Source organism: Radiomyces spectabilis (assembly GCF_025331425.1).
Source record: "Radiomyces spectabilis strain NRRL 2753 chromosome Unknown BYT42scaffold_11, whole genome shotgun sequence".
In the NCBI taxonomy this organism is placed as follows: domain Eukaryota; kingdom Fungi; phylum Mucoromycota; class Mucoromycetes; order Mucorales; family Radiomycetaceae; genus Radiomyces; species Radiomyces spectabilis.
The window spans coordinates 1014115-1032921 of NW_026251936.1; the positions used below are offsets into that span (position 1 = coordinate 1014115).

Genomic DNA, 18807 nt, shown 5'->3' on the forward strand with positions numbered 1-18807 from the left:
TCGGCTGTGCCTTTGTGCTTATACTCCAAGGTTAAAAGCTGGTTTGCGGCGAAAGGCTGGTTTGCATTGAACATTGACTGCTACTCCACGTATAACAGCTCAACCTAGTTGCTAAACCCATTGTCATCGAAGCTTGACATTGCTATTACTTTGACAGCATATGTGCCACAGGGAATACAAAAGAAGTGAGCATATTCTGATGCACTTTTCCATGGCTCGTTTTGCTTTCATTTTGAGAGACACAGTAGCAAGTAGCGTAGCCTGTAACCTGATTTTTGAATTATCCCCCTCCGCTGTCGATGACGACCCATTCCCCTGCATGCAGACCCTGTTTTTCCTTTACTACACGGAAATAAACAGGGTGAGTTGGATACAGGAAAAACGGAAGTAAGCAGTCAATCGATGGAGTAAGCTCCCGGACACAGTGAAGCACTGCTGGATTTTCCAGGCACCCATTACGTGATCCATTTATTTGAAACCCTTCAGGGGTCAATGCTTCCTCAAAAAACTGGTTGGTCAATTTGGGCTGTGATAATTTCCTAGTAGGATTCATAGACTACCCCATAACTGTTCGTCAAGGACCAGTGCATGATCCTATTATTCGTTTGCAAAGAGGCCACATGCTTTCAAGATAAGTATCGAGCACCAATCACTTTCTTGCTTGCAGCATCCTGCTGATTCCGGCATGATTGGCTATACAATGCAAATAACTCACAGCATAAGCTGTCACGTGGATTAGGAATCCTTCTATTGCCCTTCCACTTCAGCACAAGTGAATCGATGAGACATAGGTTATATGAAGGATGCAAAGTCATAGGAAAACTTGACTCTTTCCATCACTTCAAGCGTGCAAGAATCTTCATATCTGTCAAATTATTGGCTTCATGTAAACTGGCGTGCCAGAGCAGTTTGAATGTTGGCAATGATGACTCATTGTCACAGCCATCGTCGAGCGCATTGTGGCTTACGGAAACCTGCCATTGCGAAATTTGCAGGCCGACATGCGTGTGATACCTGGAGCGGTCGCAGTCACTCTTCGAGATATTCGAGTTTCAGTCAATGGATATTGGCCGACTTTAGTATAATATAAGGATCCAGTCCACCCTCTTGTTTTCATTGTTCCTTTGGCAGTTTCAGCAACGAAGAAACATGTGACACGGTGGTGAAACTTGTAAGACATTAATGGTGCCTGAAGTGCAAACTCCAAAGGAATCTTAACAATGGCGGGAATATGTGTGTCTGTTGTTATCTTTTTGGTGGAAACGAGATGATTGATACAGCATATCGGCGTATGTTGCTGCAGTATGGCGTTTAATTGTTCCTTGGGAACAAAAAGCAGAGAGATTACTCAATCAGTTATTTTAAGCTTTTTTAAATGGACGTGTGGTGGCTGTGAACCGGTCGTGCACCACGTGAACGGTTTTCATTTTCTAAAACTGCAGATCATCTCGATTGCAGCCAAGTACAGCTAGAAAACATGACGATCGGGTAAAAGGTGGACCTTTTATCTTCTTCTCTTTGTCGGTAACTGAGCTAGTTTTGTTTTGAACAACAAAAAAAAAAAGGAAAGGATAATCCATCGTTTCGGTCATCTTCATGAACGATTGGATCTTTCACTCCGAGACCCATAGCACAAAAGGCCGGTATCCAACTGTATACAATGTCACGTATTGGTACTCTCTTTCAGATAAACAGACAGGACCATGTCTTCTCACGCGAACATGGGGCAAAAATGATTAGGCGTAAACTTTTAGATACAGGTAGGCTTGGACCAAAAAGGAAAAGAAGCGGTTACAAGTGGGCGGATCGCTGGTGCCAATGAACTTGTATTTTCGTTGCCCGAGCCCCACTTTTTTTTTTGCAGATCCGCGGGTCTTTTTTTTTGAGACGCCGTTCACACATTGGGGATCAACAAGGCTACACATTGCCGCCTCATCGTTATGACAACCAACAGCGATATTGGGAAAATAAATTCACAAAGGCAGTGGCTGATTTCGAGAACACGGTTCAAGTGACGACTTGATCAACGTGGTCGATGGAAGGTTTTAGATCACGATCGTTCGTGACGGTGACTTGCGGATGGAACGATCGTATTTTAGCGTCATCATCTGCAGTGTAACCACAAGAGATCCCTTGCATTTTTTTCTCTCTTTATGAATTTTTGGCTGTGGTGCGTGACCCAACTTTAAAACGTTATCTGATCCTGGGCCTTTTTGTTTCGATTGTTTCCTGACCTTCCTGCAACTGATAAAGCGGAGATCCAATTTGCCGCTGAGGCTGGAAAAATGGGCAAATGCACAATCATCACTGAATACAGACAACAACAATGATGACCGTGGGGGCTCTTCAGTTAGGCTAAATGACCTGATTAAGGTGAAAAATAAAAAAAGTCGATCCATGGAGGCCCCGGATCGGTTCTCTCTTGAATCCACGTGATGAAAAAGAGCAAAAGTTCAGTGAGCAAGCCGGATCTTCAAAAGATCTGATACTGAATTCAACGGTTGGAAATCAGGCCTTTTTTTTCCTTTTTCTTTCGCTTCTGTATCTCAATTCATCTTTTTCCTTCTAATTTTTTTTAGTTTGCTGGCTGTGTTTTTTTTTCCACCTCAGATTCTTTAATTTTGCTGGTGTTTGTTACTTTTTTTTTTTATTTCATCCTAAAATCTCTTTGGGTTGGTTTTCCATCTTTTCATATCTCGGGTATCCAAGGCGTCGATAGCGGTCGATCACATATCATGGAGCAAGCAGTGCTAAGTTGGTGGCATGTCTTGGAAGCGTCGACATTCGTATTCATTGCAGGTACCGCCAACATTCGAATTCACACCGATATAAGACTCGAATCCACACCGACAAGGACGTTTATTCTAATCCGCACTTTGTTTGTTGATGACAGCGGCTATCAGCATGATGCTCGGGATGCGAATCGAACTTTCTCTAATCATCTCTGGTTTACGATGCGTAGTGCAATTATCGTTGATGGTAGCGTGAAAGAAAAAAAAAGTTATGCACGACACTTTTGCCCGATGTAATTTAACGGCAGAATCATGTTTAGGGATATGTATTGGACGATGTTTTGCAGGCCGACAATGTGGGGGTGGTGATGTTAATGACGCGTAAGTGGGGAACATCAAGTGAAATATTGACTGAACCATTCACCGAATGGCCCTCCGTGTGTATGTAGTGGTGCTGGTTGTCTTGGGCACGTATGAAATGGTGTTTAACCGAACCAAAAAGACCTTCAAGGGCATGGTAAGCAAGGTTTTCTTGTTCACAAGCAAGTAGCCGATTGGGTCAACAATTGATTAATCGAGATAACCACGCTCATCTGGGTGCTTTCTTTTTTTTTTTTTTCTTCTTGTTCTCTAGTTCCCCTTGATGTTTGTCATTCTGTTCATTAGCAATTGTTTTGTGGGTTATCTAGGCTCAGCTTTTGCGTTGATGGAAAAACCGTTTTGGACGCCCGTGAAATTTATTCCGATTATCGGTATGCTTTTAGGCAATTCCATGAGCAGCATTGCCATGGCCACCGAGACTTGCCTTGATCATGTGAGGTACCGTTGAAAAAAAAAACCAAACCGGGGAATCCATGCGATCCCTTTTCTAGTTATTTTGGCTATTTTGAACATGAGAGTTCAATGCTCACGGACCTGTTTCTTTTGGATAGTACCCATGCTCCTCTTTTAGAAACCCGGTTAGCGTACGGTGCTACGCGGTACGAGGCGACGCTGCCCCTGGCTGTGGACTCTATCCGCATGTCGTTGCTACCTATTATCACCCAACTCAGTGTGATGGGCATGATCAACATTCCCGGTATGATGACGGGTCAACTTATGGCCGGCACGCCCATGATGCAAGCCGTCATTTATCAGCAAGTTATCATGTTCATGGTCGCGGCCAGCAGTGTATTTGGTGTGGTGATGGCAGTGGTTGTAAGTATCAAGTTTGGGATAGGGGAAGATATACACACCAACAACGGATAAACTTACACAGTAATGTTAGGCTTGTATGATGATTTTGGTGGATAAGCAACAAATTTTACGAGACGATCGAATTCTGGACAATAAGCCTATTATCCGATCCGCTTCGGTCGTCAAACTCGCCAGTAAAATTCAACATTTGAGTTGCTACTCCTGTTTCAGCCGCCGTCGCCACCACGACTCTAGTCACGGTAACTACGAGGTGGTAGAAATGAAATGAAAAACCTCGGTTTCACATATTCATCCCTTTGCATATTTTGCGTATCTCATTTGTATGATTCCCCGTTTTTGCTTGTACTTATATAGACACTGTTACATATCCTATTCTTGTTGCCATTATTTTATACCTTTTTGTATTTCTGTTGTTTATCGTCCTGATTAAAAAAAATACAGACTTTGATACAGTATACTCGTACCTACAGTAGTACGCCGCTTTACATCTTGGATTTTCATCATTTGCTTGACACTCCTCCCCAAGAAACAGTTCTACAGGTACTAGTACATGGTAGATATCATTCACAGTCAAATTCAACGTATGAGAGCGATCATCGCATACCAAAAAATAAGCGACCGTTCAGTAGAATACTAGTCACCTCGATGTGTGTATTTAGAAAACAGACACATGACCAAGTTGCATGGCTGGAAGAGTGGATTAAGAAGCTCGCATCAACCATGCTGTTGCGATCTTATTTTAAAAGCTGATATTACATCAATGGTACCATAACATTCATGCGAATCAGTAGTTGCATCTTGCAAACGTTGTTCCAGGACGGGAAAATATACCTACTGATGTAATCATATGTCGTTACAAGCCTAAGAAAAATCTTTGGGCTGGATCGTTTACAAGCGAATACTGAAAATACTGAATATTGGTATACGCGAAAACAAAACTCACCAATTCTACTTGAATATTGCTCCAAGATCCAAACATGGATCGCAAAGAACTAGAGCCGGATCGATCAATTTCCTCGTAACCATTCAAACGCCGCAGCGATCGTTTTAAATGTTGTCGCACGAAAGATCGGAAGCCTCTTTATCGCTTCTTCATTTCAAAAAACATAAGGATTTATCTGACAAGCACAAATACAAAAGTCACTTTGTTTTTTTTCCTGTTATACTTTTTCTTTTGGGTGGGTCACTGTAAATGATATACTATACAAGTTCTTAAATCCATGCGAAAACACTTTTTTGGTTCGTTTCACCAGTGCATTTCGGGTGCTGTCCGATATTAAGGAACGACGCCTCATTCTTCTACAGTATCAATCCCATCATTCTTCCTTGTCTTGATGCAGAAGCTCTGGTGGCAAAGTTTGCAATGTCATTGGCGCTTTTTTGTGTGCCAGCGGTTCGCTTAATACAATACAGGAAGCTATTCGTGGACGCGTTTATTTGTTCTTCAGATCACCACTGTGACCGAGCGACAAGTTGAATTCAAATACTATGTTTTTTCTTTTCTTCATCACAAATCCATCACGGCTTCGTTTGTTTTTGTTAAAGTATGGACGGTGCATATCACTATTAAGTGGGTCTTTTCTTAAAACACTAAGCAACGCTTCAGTGAAAAAAAAGTTCCGCATTTACGGACAGTTTAGAATTCTTGCAAAGCTTAAATATGATACGAGGTCCTCAAGATCGGTCTATTGAGTTCAAGATACGGTCTGAGAATAATGCCATTGGTAAGAAGTGCATGGTAACGGCAGTCATCTGCATGATAATGACGACAGAGTGACGCGACGAATTTGTTAAGAATTTAGTAGGAAAATTCTGACAAGATAATACAAATGTCAATGAGGGAGGTTCGGATGCATTTTCAGTAACCCATCGCGGTCACCTGTACACCCTGTCACTGCATGGCTCTTTATTCAATGTCATACTTGCACTACACACGGTGTGCGAATGCCTGTTGATGTCATGACGGCATTTTCCCATCACAGCAGAAATGTACGCCATAATGAGTCTATTTTTCTTCATAATGGACAAATGCAAGTAAATAATAAATGGATACTACCATTGCCTCTTGCGTTAAGCTCAACGAAGTAAGAACGGCCTGGTCAGCTAGACCATTGTCATCTCCGCTGCCATTTTTTAATTTTTTTGTTTTCTAAAAAAGAAGATTCACCCGAACAAGAGATGATGGCACCGATCAGAGGATCGTGTGAAACCTTTCAATATGCCTTCCGCTCCTCGTTGAAAATAATTACAAATATTTTCTTCTATCTTTCCATATGATGCAGATGGAGATGGTTTCCCAGTTCACTTTGCTGTATAGTGATTTATGATATCGGGATGACAACATGTACGATGGGAATGGCGCCATGGGCAATTCCCACTGCAAAATGGATGCTGATCAAACTGTCACAACGTCACACTTGTCGGACTCCCATCTTGGATGAAATTACCATTCCTTATTCACTGTTTCAATCTTTACGTCGTACAGACACCCGTTTGGAATCGCATAATCTCTTTTTTTTGGTTTTCTGTTATCTATCATTTTTTTTTTCTTTTTTTTTTTTTTCAATTGCTCTTTGATAGCTTTGTGACTTTATTCTTTCTGCAATGGCTCAAAGCTACGCTGCGGTAGCTAGTACAGATCCTGAAGCGGCGAGGGCGGCGAGGGCTCAAGCCCAAGAACAAGACAATTCTACTGTCAACCGTGTTCGTCATTGGTTTCGTCGTCAATGGGGAGGTCAAACGGAGTATGCACCGCTTATCGATCGTGAACGAGGCACATTAGAACCTCCTCGCAAAACCAAATTTAAGATTATTACAACCACTGTCCTATTGGTCATTGCCGTCATTGTGCTCGGCATTACGTTCGGCTTCTGGTTGAACGACAGTGACAAAAACCCCAGATACAGTATGTGCAAAACCGGGAGCTGAAATGCACAGTGGTCGGGAAAAAACTAACCCAGCTTGTAGCCCCCAAGGATTACGCTCAGAAATTCATCCTGGAGAATGCTTCCAAGGAAACCGTTCGTGATTATCTCAAGACTTACACTTCGCAGGCCCACTTGGCGGGCACCGAAAATGATAAACGCTCGGCGGAATGGACCAGGGACCAATTCAACGAATTCGGACTTAATGCCACCATTGAAACTTACTGGCCCATGCTCAACTATCCCCTCAAGCGTCGCTTAGCTCTCGTTTCCGGACCCGAGGAGTTGCGTTATGAGGCGTCACTCCGAGAGGACGTGGTTGATGAAGATGAAACCAGCCATAATCCTGACGTTATCCCTACCTTCCACGGTAAGTGTTGCCAAGCATTTGGAAACCTGACAACATGTTGTCTAATGTGCTTTTGGTTGGGGTTTTTAAGGCTATTCCAAGAATGGCACGGCAGTGGGACCGGTTGTATATGCCAATTACGGTCGTCTCGAAGATTTTCAGTACCTTGCCGATCAAGGTATTGAGCTCAAGGGCACCATTGCTTTGATGCGTTACGGCGGTTCGTTCCGTGGTTTGAAAGTGCGTGCAGCCGAACAATTTGGCTGCATTGGCGCTTTGGTATATTCCGATCCTATCGATGATGGTCCATTGAACAAGGATGGCTACCCTCACGAGAACCCGAGTGAATCTTATCCCGAGGGCCCATGGCGTTCGCCCAGCTCGGCTCAGCGTGGATCGGTGCTGTATCTTTCATTGGCATCGGGTGATCCATTGACTCCCGGCTACGCTGCCACCGAGAATGCCACCCGTATTAAACCTGAAGACGCTGTGGGTTTGGCCAAAATTCCTTCATTGCCTCTTTCTTGGGAAGACGCGCTTCCTTTACTCAAGGCCACCCAGAATCGTGGTATTCGCAAGTCGGAAGATTGGAGTGGCGGCCTGACCGAAGTCGATTATTACAGTGGTCCCACCGAAGGCAACGTGGTGCTTGTCAATGAAGTAGAGAACAAAGTGACCCCCATCTGGAATGTCATAGCACGCATTGAAGGTACTGAAGAAGCCGATCGCGCCATTATTCTTGGTAACCATCGTGATGCGTGGGTGTATGGTGCTGTGGATCCTTCGTCGGGCTCGGCGTCCATGATGGAAGTCGCCCGTTTGCTCGGTTCTCTTTACAAAGAAGGGTGGCGCCCTCGTCGTACCATTATTCTGGCCTCTTGGGATGGTGAAGAGTATGGTTTAATTGGATCCACAGAATGGGCCGAAGATCACAGTGAATGGTTAAGCAAAGAAGCCGCCGTATATATCAATGTGGATGTGGCTGTCTCCGGTAGTCACTTCACCGCTTCCGCTTCGCCTTCACTCAACCGTCTGCTGTACGAAGTGACGCAAGGCATCCCCGATCCTCGCACCGGCAAGTCGCTGTATGAAGCGTGGGGCGAGTTTTCCAACCGAACTCAGCATCTCAGTCCCAAACCACTCATCGGTCAACTCGGTTCCGGTTCCGACTTTGTGGCCTTCTTGGACCATTTGGGCATTGCTAGTATCGATATGGGCTTCTCAGGCGATTATGGTGTTTATCACAGCAATTATGACAGGTATGTTGGTTGCTTAAAGTAAGAAATAGGGGAGGAAGAGGAGAAGGACGTTGACAATAACAACCCATGGGATAGTTTCCACTGGATGGAAAAGTTTGGCGATCCAGGATTTGACTACCATCAGACCATGGCCAAGATTATGAGCACATTGGCAGTCCGATTGGCCGATGATCTTATCTTACCGATGCATCCCATGGATTACGCGGTGGAAGTCAGAAAATACATTGATGGTTTAGGAATCTATGCCTCACCTCACACCTTCCCTCTGTTGGAAGAAGCCGCCGACAAGTTGGCCAAGCGAGCCGGTCGTTTTGAGCAACGTTTAAGTGCCTTGATGCACAATGTACAAGACTATGGCAACCACGAAGATCTGCCCAGTGTGTTGGCCAAACGCGTGAACAAGGCCAACCAGCGATTAATGTACTTTGAACGCGGTTTCCTCGACTCTGAGGGATTGCCCGGCCGTGAATGGTTCAAGCATGTGGTATATGCTCCAGGTTTATGGACCGGCTACTCATCCCAGGTCTTTCCTGCCATTGTCGAAGCCGTGGACGCTCGTGATTTTGAAGCCATGCGCCGCGTTGAAGCAAGAGCGGGTGATTGCATCGTTCAAGCCTCCGAACGCTTGAGAGCTCACTAATCAGACCCCCTGATGAATAGTAATAATAAACATGTTTCATTTCGCAGTACTTCTAGTGCTATATTATAAAGCCAAATCTTATTGGAGAAAGATGCCGCGGACGTTTGATTGCCCACAGGGCCTTCTTTTTTTCTCTTCCATTCTCTCTGAATGATTTTTAATGTTAACACTGGATTGCAAAACAACATGACGTTGACTGACGCGTATCATCCCAAACAACAGAGACCGATTGACTGGGACAAGATGGAAACGATGGTCCAGTGGTTCAAACGGTGTCATGTGAATCCGATGTAGGTGAAACGGGTGCAGCTCAAGATAGACCAGGGGAACCCATCCGTGGTTTCCTGTCGGGGCGTGATAATGAATGACAAATTTAGCGCTTCATTTTTTTTTTGTTACAACGACCGATGCAGCATTGAAATATCCGCCAGTTCTAGCGGTCAAGCCTTAGTTTATCGACACTATAAATATATTAAAGGGCGCCAGCAAATGGCGGGTTAGCAATGAATGAATTTCCGGTTTCGGATGGACAGAACAGCCCGCTTTCTGCTGTATTCTATTCTGGAATTGCGGAGACGAGTCAAGAAAGCGCGACAGGGATAGCAAAAAGCAAGATAGCCCATGCTAGAAACACAAGGAAAGAGTCAATTAACATTATTAAGCGCATTACACATTCATTAAAAACATTCAGCGGGTAAAACATTCAGCTCATAAGAAATTTATTGAACCTTGATTTGCGAGACTCGGAGGCAAAATACACCTGTGAACACTGTTTAATAAAGAGTTGCATGCTGGGGTCTTGATATTCTGACAGATAAAGAATTCAATCATGACAGATAGGAGTAAGATTTCACGCTACAGTGCTCGGCAAAATGAGCTGGAGCTTTTCCTTCACGAAGCATGATGACTAAGACAACTTTGTTCCTGATCTTTTTGAAATGAACATCGCCAAGAATGAAAGTACATTGTAAACACTTCTCAATTAACAAGCAGGTTTTTTGTATTACGGGGCAATGATGCATTTCGTCTTTGACAATTCCATGAACAATTGAACATGTTGCCTTGGTGTCTTGTCAAAACCATAGATATCAGCTAAAATCAGGACATTCCTTTTATGGACGAGTTTTATGTTTATGATCGAGTAAAGTTTTCTGCCAAAAATAAATTTGACATTTGCTGTGGCGGTTATCACTGGCCTTGTGCAAGCACCATGCCAGTTCATCACCGCCTAAACTTTTTCTTTATCTATGATATTGCGAGGTATAACACGTTTGTCGGAGGTTACGGTTTACCCGTGAAAAAGCGTTACTATGCAGTGTACTATTTTAAAACCGGTTTTATTGCTGAAAATAAGTTTCCATTACGGCGGTAACGAAAGGAACCCCAACTTTAAGCACCATTCCGAAGCGTGACGTAAGGAGAAAGCTCATCCCCTTGCCCGCCTTGTTACTCACGTTGTCCGCGTCCCTTTCCAATTGATGCATATTCGCGCTTGGCGTGTATATTAATCCCATTACGTTGATCTTTTGGCATGTGAAACATGATATTCCTTTCCCCCTATTTTCAACCACTGCTGGTTTTTCTCTTATCAAAACCAAAAATCCAGCAAACGGTCTGAGATTTGAAACCTTGCGCGTCATGATGCGTACTTTTGGTTTTTTAAACCGGATCTGTCATGGCGGCAGTTGAATAATTGGATGGCCGGTCTCTTTTTTTTTTTTTTTTACTATTTTTAATATCACAGAGCCACTATATATTGTGTCGAGTTGGATATCGAAGCTCCTCTTTTTTACATTTTTTAATTCTCTTCTTTTTATATTTCTTTTACGTTGTATTAACCGGCTACATTACTGTGAGCTTTGATACCAAAATAATGACTCTGACCAACGATTATCCTGCACTGAAAGCACAGTATGAAGCGGCCGGTCAAGGCCATGTTTTCACCTTTTACAACGACTTGTCTGCGCAAGAACAAGAAGCCTTCCTTGACCAATTGAAGATGTTTGATCCCGAGGAATTGTCAAAGATTGCTCTGAAGGCAATGGGAGAATCAAAACAACCAGCAGTGAAGCAACAAGCCTGCCTTGAACCCTTGCCACGCAATGTCACCGATAAAGTCTGTTCCGCATCGGCCGATAGAAAAGAAGGATGGAAAAAGCTTGGCATGGATTTGATTCGCCAGAACAAAGTGGCCGTCATTTTGATGGCCGGTGGTCAAGGCACTCGATTAGGTTCAGATGCTCCCAAGGGTTGCTACGATATTGGGTTACCGTCACACAAATCCCTGTTCCAACTTCAAGCGGAACGTATCTTGCGATTGCAAGCTTTGGCCCGAGGTGATCGAGAAGAAGAATCCATCATCCCATGGTATATCATGACGTCCGGTCCTACCCATGAACCTACCTGCGAATTCTTTGAAAAGCACAACTATTTCGGCCTTTCCCGTGATAATGTCATCTTTTTCAAACAAGGTAAAGTCGAGTTGTTTTGCCAGGATAAGAAGACAAAACACAGAATCACTGACTATGAATTCTCCGGTCTTATAGGTGTGATGCCTTGCTTCACCGAAGATGGCAAGTTGATGCTTCAAGAAAAGGGCAAAGTAAGTCATTTCGTTGTACCATTTGCATGATGGGGAATCATGATGATTGACATGTTCTTTTTCTCTTAGCTTGCTATTGCTCCCGATGGCAACGGTGGTATTTATAGTGCGTTGCACAGAGAAGGGATTATTGCTTCGTTGAAGAAGCGTGGTGTGTTGTATTCGCACTGCTACTGTGTCGATAACAGCTTGGCTCGTGTGGCGGATCCTGTGTTTATTGGTTACTGTGCGTCCAAGTCCACGGACTGTGGTATCAAGGTGGTGCCCAAGAGCCACCCGGAAGAGCCTGTCGGTGTCGTTTGCAAATGTGACGACAAGTATGGTGTGGTGGAGTATTCGGAAATTTCCAAAGAGCTGGCTTTCAAGCGTCAAGAGGACGGTACTTTGGCGTTTGGAGCGGCCAACATTGCCAATCATTTCTTCTCTACCGAATTCCTGGAACGTGTACCTTCTTTTGCCCATACCCTTGCTTACCACGTTGCACACAAGAAGATTCCTTATACCGATCTTACCAATGGCCAGTTTATCAAACCTACCAAGAACAACGGAGTGAAATTGGAACGTTTCGTGTTTGACGTGTTTGGTCACTCGCATGCCTTTTCCGTCTTGGAAGTTGGTCGTGCCTTGGAATTCTCGCCTCTCAAGAATGGTTCAGGCGCCGGCGTCGATTGTCCCGAAACTTCGCGTGCCGATATTTTGCAACAACATGCACAATTCATCATTGAAGCGGGCGGTCACGTCAAGGATGGTGTTTCGATTGAAATCTCCCCCTTGGTATCTTACGCCGGAGAAGGGTTGGAAATTGTCAAAGGAAAGACTGTCATCCAGTCGGGCGTTGTCAAGACCATCGAGGACCTTAAGCAAATGTTGGCTTAAAAATTACCCTCGTTTCTTCTTATTCCCCTTTACTTATTCATTGATTTCTATTCAGAAGTCATATAATGCAGCTCGTCCCCATCCTTAATTATTGTATTTTCCTTTTTCCCTCTCGCCCGTTTCTATTTGCATCTTCATTTTCTTCATTTCCTATTTTACCACTGGTGCGATATGTTAGATTGATCACGTAACAGCGGTTTATACATATAATGATATGCTATATTAAAGATTGACAATGTGTGAATGTACAGAATCTAAATGCAAATGTTTTATTTTATTTACGCTCGAACTGCATGAAGCAGCTACTGCCAGCGAGCTTGGGTGGTTTGGACAATTTGTATTCTTCCATTTCAGCCACGACCTTGGCCATGGTTTCTTGCTGATCACTTCGCGTGACGGAGGCTTGACCTTTTTTGCTAACGATTTCGACCTTGACTTTGTTCCCCTTGTCCAGAAACTGCCTTGCTTTATTCAGTTTGTGGCCCATGTCATGAGGACTCACATTCCAGCCAAACACGATCTCCTTGACCACCGATTCCGGGGTGGTGGTTTTCTTCTTTTTCGACTGTTTCGCCTTTTCAAACAAAGCCTTCTTATCAAACAGGCGACATACCGGATGGCGCGCCGTAGGATCGACTTCTATCAAAAAATACCGCGACCGATCAAACTGCTGCAGTGCATTCTCTAATCGCACATTCCGGTGCAATTCACCATTTTCATCCACAAATGTAATATATGCAGCTGTAATCTCTTCATCACGTCGAGCACGGTCCTTCGGTGCGGGTGCTGACCCTGATCCTGATGATTGTGTTTGTGCTTGTGTCGGTGGTGGGCCGGGTCTGCCCACGGATTTAACTCCTAACGGTGCAAATGTTGATCGTGACGAGGGTAATCGGAAAGATGGTAATGGCTTCGTCTTGACTTTGGTGTTGTATGAACGAACAAGCAGACTTGAACAGTTGCACACAGGTCTAGCCAACGACCTCCACATGGTATATGTATTAAAGTATATCTGAAGAATGGTAAGCACGCTTTTCCTTGCTCTTTTTTTTTTTTTTTGGTGCAAAGCGCTGTTTGAATATTTTGTCCGCTTTTGAAGAACCCAGCAGTGGCTGTCAATAGCTAGTCACAGTCGCTTTCTCGTGTCTGCGGAGTTTTGCAATCATGTGGATTTGTTTATCTCTGACTGCCGTCACTGACCATCCGGATCTTTGACCCCTGAACTATTTCACTCTATGGCAACGGTAAGTTTCACAAACGTACAACAACAGCAGTATACAAGAAAAGTATATTGTTTGTTTTGCTGCATGTGGGTTATTCACATTGTTGAAACGTGCGTTGAATTGAGCTATCATACGCGGTGAATCAAGACGTTACCAAAATTCAAGCTCTTTATTATATCTTTTGTTACATCACATATTTATTGGAATCACAGCGTTTGAGCCAAGCAACTACAATGTGGTCTCTTTGAACAACCAAAAAAAAAAAAAAAAAAAAAAAAAAAAAAACCAGCTCTACTTGTGCTCAAATTCACTGGGCAAGATAGTTGGGTTAAAACTATCTTAATGGTCCATATGCTACGTGTCCTTATTGAACTTAAACTCGGTTGTAGATAAGGATATTACTGTGCATTAAAAATCTTAGAATTTGCATCGATATACTGTAAACCCTAGCCCTCAATATTAGTCAAGCGTGTAAAGTATAATAAGTACTCTGTTGGTCTTCTCACATTGATTCCGTGAAACGGATATATGATTTGTCTCGAACTCTCGTCCTAACAGAGAGTGGAATATGCATAGTACTGTAGTAAAAAGGGTTCGCCCATTATTACTGACAGCTCAATCTATCTTATGATGTATCTGGAGACGAATCACAGTTTAAAAGAGCAAGTAGCTTTTTTGTCGTAGTGCCCTGTAAGCCAATAGTTAATCCTTGACTGTAATAGGATTCATTTTGGGGTGCAAAATCAGTGCCGTATTGACGGTATGAAATGAACACTGTCCGTGCTAATTCGTGGTTTAAAACATAGGCAGAGTGTTATCCTCAACAAGATTCATTGGTTGTGCCGCCGTGATATAGCGTTCCATCTGTGTGGAGAATAAACCTCACTTGTGGTCGTTAAATGTGCCAAAAATGACGGTGGTGCATGTGCGATTTTAATTCTTGCACATGTTGAGAAGTGGCAACTTTTGCGTGCTCATCCGTATTTACACTGATATTTTTAGAATGGAGTTGATACATGGCGGTAAACAAATGTAGTGGCAAGTGTTCAAATATTACATTTCCATTCATAACTGCATGCAGCGTAAATGAACAATATAACTCTTCAGTCAAATAGTAAAGGCAAGTGAACAAAAGCTCTCGATCATGGATTATGCCACCTTTTACTTCTGATATCACTCGGTCCCTATTTTTCCTGTACTTCGATTTATCCTAAAGAATAGTATCACGATTCTTGATTGCTTCCTGCCATTCCGTGGAACACTGTTCTCTCTCTCTCTTTTTTTGTTTACTGTGCATTGCAGCTGATGTTTTGAGGCCTCCTTGTTCGGATGCAAGAGACGACAAAAGCTTCTTGTGGTACCGAGTCTAGGTTTACATTTGGTTTGAAGACATGAAAAGTTTTTGTTGGCTACTTCGAATTCTGCTCTATTATCCCCCCCCCCCTTTTTTTTTCTGTACATCAGCTGATGCAATGAAATTTCTCACGAGATTTCCCAAAAGCAACTGATTCAACAGCAGTCCATCAAAAAAGACTATAAAATGGCCATCCCACCGCGTCTGCCAAAGTTCTTTCTTTTTCCCGAACCTCCATTCTACCTTTCAAGGTCATCTTTTTCTCCGAGGTTGTCTTTTTTTTTTGCATTGAACTGAAGGTGAGCTCAAGGCTGTTGACTTTAAGAATAGAAATTTGTGATTCTAAATATGATTTTCCTATAATAGTTTATTCAACTGGCCGACCATCGACGGTTCCGGCGCGTGCTCTCCACGTTCGACAAGCGCTGAACAGTACTGCGTAGTCCGTCCTGGCCCACTTCGGTTGGTTTTTCCGGGCAACGAAGGCCTGTGGATGTTTACAGGTAAGCCAACTACATTAAACATCTTTTGCTATACTGCCATACTGACTTGCTCTTCCATCATCCGTCTGAGCACATTTTTGACACATGGTTCTTTTCCCCAATTTGTTTTGTTCAATCTGATTTCTCATTGGTTGCTTTTCCATTTTTTTGGCACCGATTTTTTTTTGTGACTTCAAAAGTTGAATAAACTGTAGTCCGCGTATGCAATTGTGGCAATCCAAAATTTTCATTGGAGTGCAGACAGGTTCCTGAAACCTCAAGGCACAGTAACCAGATCATTTTTCCACAGCACCTGATCCTCACAACTATCATGCAACCCTTGTCTATGCTGCTGCGAATACAATTTTATGCTGCTTTACATCGGAGTGTCTACCTTGATGTACTATTTTCTGATGCTTTGAACAGATATAAACGTTACACACGGTCTGGACAATCCCGAATGCTAGAGCAATGGCAGTGATCATCTCCAAGGTAGCACCGAAAATAAAACATACATTAATTACAGTGACATGATGCTGGTTGTTGGTAGCCACGTTTTTTTTTTCTTTCTTTCTTTCTTTTCGCTTTTGCTCGTTCCCTGATACACCCGTGATTCTTTCCTTTTTGCTTTCTTTTATTCTTTTTGTCTGTACGCTCCCTTCACATTCATTTCGATTTGGTTCCTTGTTAAATATGGAGGACGACAGTCCTCTTACCAAGGACGCTGGGCTTCCCCCACCCCCCAAACCTAGTGCCACGTTAACTTCGAGCTCATCTTTTGGTCAACTCCTAAGTATGGACAATCCGATCCAACTGGCAGCCATTTCCAATTATAAATTGGCTCAATTGACATTTGCTCCTCCCGACTTTCACTCATTACGCAAGACCGCCATCATCAAGAATATGCTCGACATACTTTACAGAGACACCCCCGTGGAATGGCTGGAATCCATGACTCGCTGGGAATTCTTTACACCAGAGTAATTGATTGGGGATGGATCGGGCATTGACAAGAAATGGAAACCTAAAATAATAGATATCCCAACTTTGTGACGTAGATCGTTAGGTGACAAGACACAAGAAGATCTGGAAATCATCTTTGCACAATATGTTCAAACAATTGAAGCATTTCAGCCTATTCGTCTTCGGGACAGCGATGACGACGATGAACAAGATCAAGAGGATGATGACGAAGTATGGTCCGACTGCATTGAACATACCGACCAGAGTTCACTGGCCGACTCGTCGTCCTCATTCTATTCACATCCCCACGCATCCATATCGGGCGAATCGCTCGCTCTGATTCAAGCTGGCGCCGCGACGCAAATCAATCATCGCACATCGGCCATGGCAGCGTTACCAGATGGGTCACCGTCGGAGGAAGCATCCAAGCTGGAGCAACGTCGAAAGAGCCGTAGTTTGACAGAGGAAGTTACCAGGTCAACAACCCAGCAATCGCACCGTCGGAAAAGCGTCACCATGACCGGCTCAGGAGGAGACGAGGTCGTGAGTCGACGTCGAAGTAGTTTGATTGAAGATATTGGGTTGCCTCAGGGACGTAGAAAGAGTCTAGCGCAACGTAATCGGTTGAGCTGGACCAGTGACACGGGTGTTACTTCCAGTGCGGTCGCTGAGCATCTTGCCAGTGAAATGATGAGTTTGTTCGATATGGAGTTTTCAATTGATATTCAGTTGAGCACGGCTCCCAAATTACCAGAATTGACCTTCTCCAAACGCCGATCCCAGCGTGTGTCGGTCGATTCGTTGGCGGCGCTGATCCCTCGATTCGAAAATTACGACATGTCGGGCGACGCATTTGAGAGTATCGTACAGAATCCCAAAGCAAGGCCCCGAAAGATGACGTTTCCTCCTCCGCCAGCGGCACCTCCACCTAATCCCGTGAATCGTAGCCGTTCAGTGAGTGTCCCTGGCGATCCAGACCACATCGTTTCACCTCCCACGCGATCTTCTTCGCTTAAGCAGCGTCGAAAATTCGATCCAGCTGCTAAATATACCGACAGGAATGAATCATGCCCTCCTCCTCTTCCAAAAGACAAGCACATCAACGACAATGTACCAGCCTTGAAGAAAAAGACGTCTTTACGTCGATTGGCTTCATTTGTGAGCAACGCTTCTCGAAAAGCCATGTCACGACCGGCCGTTCCTCCTATCAACCTGCAAGATAAACCATTACCTGAATATCCACCCAAACTTGATCTACAGACACTTTCGCCGGATGCTGCGGCGAATCCATCCTTTGAACCGCCCAAGCCGCAAAGGTCATTGGAAGAGCTGATGACCAAAGCCCCATCTCGACAATCGCTTACTTCCAGTGTGTCTTCAGCGTGGTCTTCAGTTTCGGAATTCAAAGTAGCAACAAAGGCCACCAATCCATACGAGCAACAGCCACTCGTAGTGCTCGATATACCCCCAATGGTATCCAATGTTTCCATTGGTGCTTCTGAAAACCCGAAACGGCGCAGCTACATGTTAATCCGGCCTACCGTCATTGATGCACAAGATCTGCGTCGTTCGCGATCTACCGGTCATCGTCCTTCACGTCGCAAGCGCCGATCGCTCATGGAAACCACTCAATCACGCCGCAAGAGCCGTCAACGGAAAAGTATGCAGGAACATCTTCAACAGCTCGAACTCGCCACCGCGCCACCGACCATTGAACCGCCACGACGAAAAGATTCACTGAGGCGACATGCAGTTCAGGCACAAGCTCAAAACGGCGATACGACTACTTCCACACCATCGCAGCCTTCATCGGCGGCGTTGTCAAGATCCAAGTCGGCTTTTATTCGCATCGGCAGCTTGCGGTCGAAACATCGCAAAAAGAAGACGGAGGAACCGGATTTGCGTCGAGCGGTCACTCTCAGCAAATCTGAAACCAATGTTCAGAAGGGTAATGTGAATTACGCAGTGCACCACTCGGGCTACTCTGAGAGTTCCTTGAGTTCATCCGACAGCAACCATACCCACGAGCGATTCCACAGCTCTCAAAGTAACTTTGTCAGAAGGCTAACGACCTTTGGACGGCGTAAGAAACACGATCCAGCATCTCCTCATCCAATGTAATCTACACTTTTTTCTTGTTCGTATTCTTTTTATACGTAATATGTTGTTGGTGACAAAAGAGAAGCCAATAAAGAAACTATCGAAC

The 18807-nt window shown here is 44.1% G+C and overlaps 7 protein-coding genes across 7 annotated transcripts; 6 read left to right on the plus strand and 1 right to left on the minus strand.

Moving 5' to 3' along the window:
• Positions 1 to 2495: 2495 nt before the first annotated feature.
• BYT42DRAFT_581218 (uncharacterized protein) lies at positions 2496 to 4397 on the plus strand. The gene is made up of 7 exons (XM_051569592.1): positions 2496 to 2799; positions 2894 to 2979; positions 3053 to 3113; positions 3182 to 3249; positions 3367 to 3551; positions 3665 to 3929; positions 4000 to 4397. Exons 1-7 carry the CDS (start codon positions 2736 to 2738, stop codon positions 4195 to 4197), a joined length of 927 nt encoding a protein of 308 aa, XP_051420703.1. The 5' UTR covers positions 2496 to 2735; the 3' UTR covers positions 4198 to 4397.
• A 2088-nt stretch (positions 4398 to 6485) lies between these two features.
• On the plus strand, positions 6486 to 9274 carry BYT42DRAFT_520161 (uncharacterized protein). The gene is made up of 4 exons (XM_051565268.1): positions 6486 to 6834; positions 6897 to 7223; positions 7294 to 8461; positions 8537 to 9274. Exons 1-4 carry the CDS (start codon positions 6534 to 6536, stop codon positions 9099 to 9101), a joined length of 2361 nt encoding a protein of 786 aa, XP_051420704.1. The 5' UTR covers positions 6486 to 6533; the 3' UTR covers positions 9102 to 9274.
• Positions 9275 to 10974: 1700 nt separating this feature from the next.
• Positions 10975 to 12579, plus strand: BYT42DRAFT_501736 (nucleotide-diphospho-sugar transferase; the record flags this gene model as incomplete). The annotated part of the gene is made up of 3 exons (XM_051564781.1): positions 10975 to 11572; positions 11648 to 11703; positions 11773 to 12579. 3 exons carry the CDS (start codon positions 10975 to 10977, stop codon positions 12577 to 12579), a joined length of 1461 nt encoding a protein of 486 aa, XP_051420705.1.
• A 252-nt stretch (positions 12580 to 12831) lies between these two features.
• On the minus strand, positions 12832 to 13600 carry BYT42DRAFT_607305 (translation initiation factor IF-3, C-terminal domain-containing protein). The gene has a single exon (XM_051571172.1). The coding sequence runs from the start codon at positions 13568 to 13570 to the stop codon at positions 12854 to 12856; it is 717 nt and encodes a 238-aa protein (XP_051420706.1). The 5' UTR covers positions 13571 to 13600; the 3' UTR covers positions 12832 to 12853.
• A 1783-nt stretch (positions 13601 to 15383) lies between these two features.
• BYT42DRAFT_581225 (uncharacterized protein) lies at positions 15384 to 15842 on the plus strand. The gene is made up of 2 exons (XM_051569593.1): positions 15384 to 15455; positions 15523 to 15842. Exon 2 carries the CDS (start codon positions 15650 to 15652, stop codon positions 15827 to 15829), a length of 180 nt encoding a protein of 59 aa, XP_051420707.1. The 5' UTR covers positions 15384 to 15455; positions 15523 to 15649; the 3' UTR covers positions 15830 to 15842.
• A 280-nt stretch (positions 15843 to 16122) lies between these two features.
• On the plus strand, positions 16123 to 16692 carry BYT42DRAFT_78379 (uncharacterized protein). The gene is made up of 2 exons (XM_051572830.1): positions 16123 to 16130; positions 16189 to 16692. Exon 2 carries the CDS (start codon positions 16332 to 16334, stop codon positions 16620 to 16622), a length of 291 nt encoding a protein of 96 aa, XP_051420708.1. The 5' UTR covers positions 16123 to 16130; positions 16189 to 16331; the 3' UTR covers positions 16623 to 16692.
• A 1-nt stretch (position 16693) lies between these two features.
• Positions 16694 to 18777, plus strand: BYT42DRAFT_78380 (uncharacterized protein). Its single transcript, XM_051572831.1, has one exon. The coding sequence runs from the start codon at positions 16986 to 16988 to the stop codon at positions 18720 to 18722; it is 1737 nt and encodes a 578-aa protein (XP_051420709.1). The 5' UTR covers positions 16694 to 16985; the 3' UTR covers positions 18723 to 18777.
• Positions 18778 to 18807: the final 30 nt, after the last annotated feature.

Bases quoted from the DNA above. Each gene is read 5' to 3' on its own strand.
- BYT42DRAFT_581225 (XM_051569593.1), top strand. From the start codon at position 15,650: ATGTTTACAGGTAAGCCAACTACATTAAACATCTTTTGCTATACTGCC.
- BYT42DRAFT_581218 (XM_051569592.1), top strand. From the start codon at position 2,736: ATGGAGCAAGCAGTGCTAAGTTGGTGGCATGTCTTGGAAGCGTCGACA. The intron at 2,800-2,893 runs GTACCGCCAACA...TGTTGATGACAG, and splicing joins GACATTCGTATTCATTGCAG to CGGCTATCAGCATGATGCTC. The intron at 2,980-3,052 runs GTAGCGTGAAAG...AATCATGTTTAG, and splicing joins TAGTGCAATTATCGTTGATG to GGATATGTATTGGACGATGT.
- BYT42DRAFT_78379 (XM_051572830.1), top strand. From the start codon at position 16,332: ATGGAGGACGACAGTCCTCTTACCAAGGACGCTGGGCTTCCCCCACCC.
- BYT42DRAFT_520161 (XM_051565268.1), top strand. From the start codon at position 6,534: ATGGCTCAAAGCTACGCTGCGGTAGCTAGTACAGATCCTGAAGCGGCG. The intron at 6,835-6,896 runs GTATGTGCAAAA...CCCAGCTTGTAG, and splicing joins TGACAAAAACCCCAGATACA to CCCCCAAGGATTACGCTCAG. The intron at 7,224-7,293 runs GTAAGTGTTGCC...GGGGTTTTTAAG, and splicing joins CGTTATCCCTACCTTCCACG to GCTATTCCAAGAATGGCACG.
- BYT42DRAFT_607305 (XM_051571172.1), bottom strand. From the start codon at position 13,570: ATGTGGAGGTCGTTGGCTAGACCTGTGTGCAACTGTTCAAGTCTGCTT.
- BYT42DRAFT_78380 (XM_051572831.1), top strand. From the start codon at position 16,986: ATGGCAGCGTTACCAGATGGGTCACCGTCGGAGGAAGCATCCAAGCTG.